This window comes from Mytilus trossulus, chromosome 1 (assembly GCF_036588685.1).
Source record: "Mytilus trossulus isolate FHL-02 chromosome 1, PNRI_Mtr1.1.1.hap1, whole genome shotgun sequence".
Taxonomy (NCBI): domain Eukaryota; kingdom Metazoa; phylum Mollusca; class Bivalvia; order Mytilida; family Mytilidae; genus Mytilus; species Mytilus trossulus.
Window position 1 is genome coordinate 28,354,882 of NC_086373.1, and position 3,272 is coordinate 28,358,153.

At 31.7% G+C, this 3,272-nt stretch overlaps 1 protein-coding gene across 1 annotated transcript; it reads left to right on the forward strand.

Annotated features, from left to right (window-relative positions):
* Positions 1-341: 341 nt before the first annotated feature.
* Positions 342-1,938, forward strand: LOC134707352 (glycoprotein 3-alpha-L-fucosyltransferase A-like). Its single transcript, XM_063567057.1, has one exon. The coding sequence runs from the start codon at positions 953-955 to the stop codon at positions 1,886-1,888; it is 936 nt and encodes a 311-aa protein (XP_063423127.1). The 5' UTR covers positions 342-952; the 3' UTR covers positions 1,889-1,938.
* The last annotated feature ends 1,334 nt before the right edge of the window (positions 1,939-3,272 follow it).

Consider the following 3,272-nt stretch of genomic DNA (forward strand, 5'->3'; position numbering starts at 1 on the left):
AAATAGACAGCATTTAACGATCTAAATTTATAAATAATTCAAATTGACAGAGTACAGTATCTGCAACAAAGTCTGAGTATTTAAACATCGCGAATAGCGGCCATTAAAATGTAATATAAAGTTTGGACTAAGTATGACTAGAAGAAAGTGGCTTAAATCCCTAAAAAATTAAGCAATTGTATCTTCAACAATTTTTTTTAATAAATGAGAAAGGTTAATAAATAGAAACAAATAATGTAATAATAAGTAATATAACCTAAATAAAAAGCACTACATCTTTTCGTTTATCCCATTTGGTGCCAAAGTTGATATTTTTTTTAAATCTTTCACGACCGAGTCTCTCCTCCTTAGACCAAGCAGAATTGTGGTCAATGATTTAAATAATCAATAGATTGATATCTGCCTTAGTGTGGCCAGGCGATCTTAAATTCCCATATTTATGTTTATACAACTCGTCAAAACATCATCCCAACAATGTTTGATCTGTAAATTTGCTTTCGCAATGTTTTTGTTCTTCCCTCGCCGGGACTCGAACACATGCTACTGCAAAATCGTGACACCAAATCGGCTGCACTGTAACTGCTAGGCTAGCCCACACGACAACCTGGGCTTTTAATAATAGTGTCTACAAATAGCAACAATCAACATTTAATCTATCTAAACCCCAACGATCTTAAACTGAGACCAATAGTTGACGGTCCTGAATCAACAACCAAAAGAATGGGTCACTTTTTGGATCTAAAATTAAAAAACAGTTATGTCTTCTAATACCAAGTTACGCCAAGTATTTACTTGCATAAGAATTCCGATAATTACATTGCAGAACAAGCTTCAAATACGGTTGTGATTACAGTTTATCGTAGTTTTTTTGAGGAACAATATATCGGAGTGTGATATCGTAGAACACATATATATATAATGACAGAAACGTTTATGATTGTTTATATGCTATATGCTTCAAAAGTATTTCTTTCTTATTTCAGACAAAGATATGTGCGTGGCTATTACAGCTTTTGTATTTGGAACATTGACGATGTGGACTCTAAAAACAATTACCAACCTTCAAACACTAGACTTTAGTAATATAATGAAACAACCACAAAATTTACTAACGCGTGCTTTTGAAACCAATTTTACAATATTATTTTATGCAAAACCTGACTGGTCTGATTATAAAACTTTTAGTTTTGATAATTGTAGTTATAGAAATTGTAAATTCACAACAGACACAAAACAACTATCAACAAGCACAGCTGTCATCTTTCATCATGATTCATTCTCAACATTACCTGTTAAGGCAAGTGGTCAAATATGGATATTTGCTACTTTAGAGAGTCCATATCATACTCGTGTAAGTTTTAAGACTGATAAATCGAAGATGAAATTCAACTGGACAATGACGTATCGCAAGGATGCAGAAGGATTCTCTCCGTATGCATTACTGAAGAAGCAAATTCACATTCCTTTTAAGAATTACACTTCTATATTCTTGAACAAAACACATCACATTGCTTGGGTCGTGAGTGACTGCCAATCACAATCCAAGCGAGAGGCTTATGTAAACGAATTGTCGAAATATATTGATGTTGATATATATGGAAAATGTGGGAAACCTTGCTCATTTACTGAAGATTGTAAAGTTCATTTGAGTAAAACATATAAATTTTATCTCTCTTTTGAGAAGTCATTATGCAAGGACTATTTGACAGAAAAAATAACTAGCATGTACATGAATGGTATTGATTTCATTCCAATCGTTCGAGGTGCACCAAATGCAAAGGATTATCTGCCAAACAACACATATATTCAAACGTCTGATTTTAAGTCACCACAAACTCTGGCGGCATTTCTTAAGACGATTGGTAGCGATGAAACACGCTATACTTGATATCTGAAAGAAAAACATAAATATTCGAATAATGGAAATCGGGCGTTTAAAGTGGGAATTTGTAATTTATGTTTTCATTTGAATGTTAGAATACAAAAGCCTAGAATAATTGACCTAAACAAATGGTTATGGAACAATCAGTGCCATATACCAAACGACATACAACCTTAATTGATCGATTATGTAGGAACATTTTTGAAAATTAACGTAAAAACTACGCTTTCCGAGTGCAGTGTAGATTTTGTTCTTAAATGTTTTAAAAAAAATTATCGTCATCATGATAACTTGACACTTTGTTAGAGCGAGGGTTTGGCGCATTCAGACATGTTCAACCCCACCACATTTTGTATAAGCCTGTGCGAAATCAGGAGCCTGTAAATCTGTGTGTATCTTCTTTATATGCTTTTTGTTTTTCCTTTATTGCTTATTCCATTCTTCAGTTCATAAATGTTTTCGTTTAAATTGTTGTACACAAGGTTTCCATCCGGATCTTTTGTAACCCTTACTCTGTGGTATACGATCTTAGCATTGTTTTGGTAGTGAACTATATATACTTTACACCAGTTAAATGACTTTTAATGAAAACACTTAATAGTTTTGGAGAAAAGACCACAAAATGGAAGAGCGCATGCTGCTAAAAGCTTGTGTACTATATTATTGTATACGCAACTTTGACTGATTTAGTCCTTAAACCGCTGATTTTTATAGTTGCAGCTAAATGTAAATTTACGTCAAATAAACAACTATGGAACCCGATATATTTTGTCATGGTTCATTCTTTATATTATCCGATAAAAAGTCAAAATGTGTTGAGTATATTATTTTTAATGATGCAGTCCATAATATACTTAAAAAAAACTTTTTTTCGAGGAGGAATTTCGATAATGTACCGAATAAATACTCATTTATAACGCATTTTCTTTCAATCGTTGCAGTTACACAGTTATATAATGCCAAAAATGATCTACCACACAAGACATGCATTTTAACGAAAGATACCAAATAAACTGGTGACAACTCGTAAGATGATTAGCAGCGTTGAAAGTTGTTGTAAATCATATTTGAAATACATAGACAAATATTTGAATAGATGGATTTTTGGAATTCTAATGGGGATTTATTGACAAAATAATTTATGCCTAAAAGATCACTAGACAGATTTATTTTACTTATTTTAGAAGAAAACTTTTTTAGCTGTATATTTAATAATCATTAAAAACAAATCATTAATGATTTCTTCATGCATACTCAAGCAAAGTTTTATGAGATTAAAGTCCGTTGCATATATTCAAACTTTATATACAAAGACTGATGAATTAAAATACTATATTTCTATACTTCGTTTTTTAACCAAATTTTATCTATAAAGAATATCTTCAATCAA

Excerpts from the sequence above, each read along its gene's own strand:
- LOC134707352 (XM_063567057.1), top strand. The coding sequence starts at position 953 with ATGCTTCAAAAGTATTTCTTTCTTATTTCAGACAAAGATATGTGCGTG.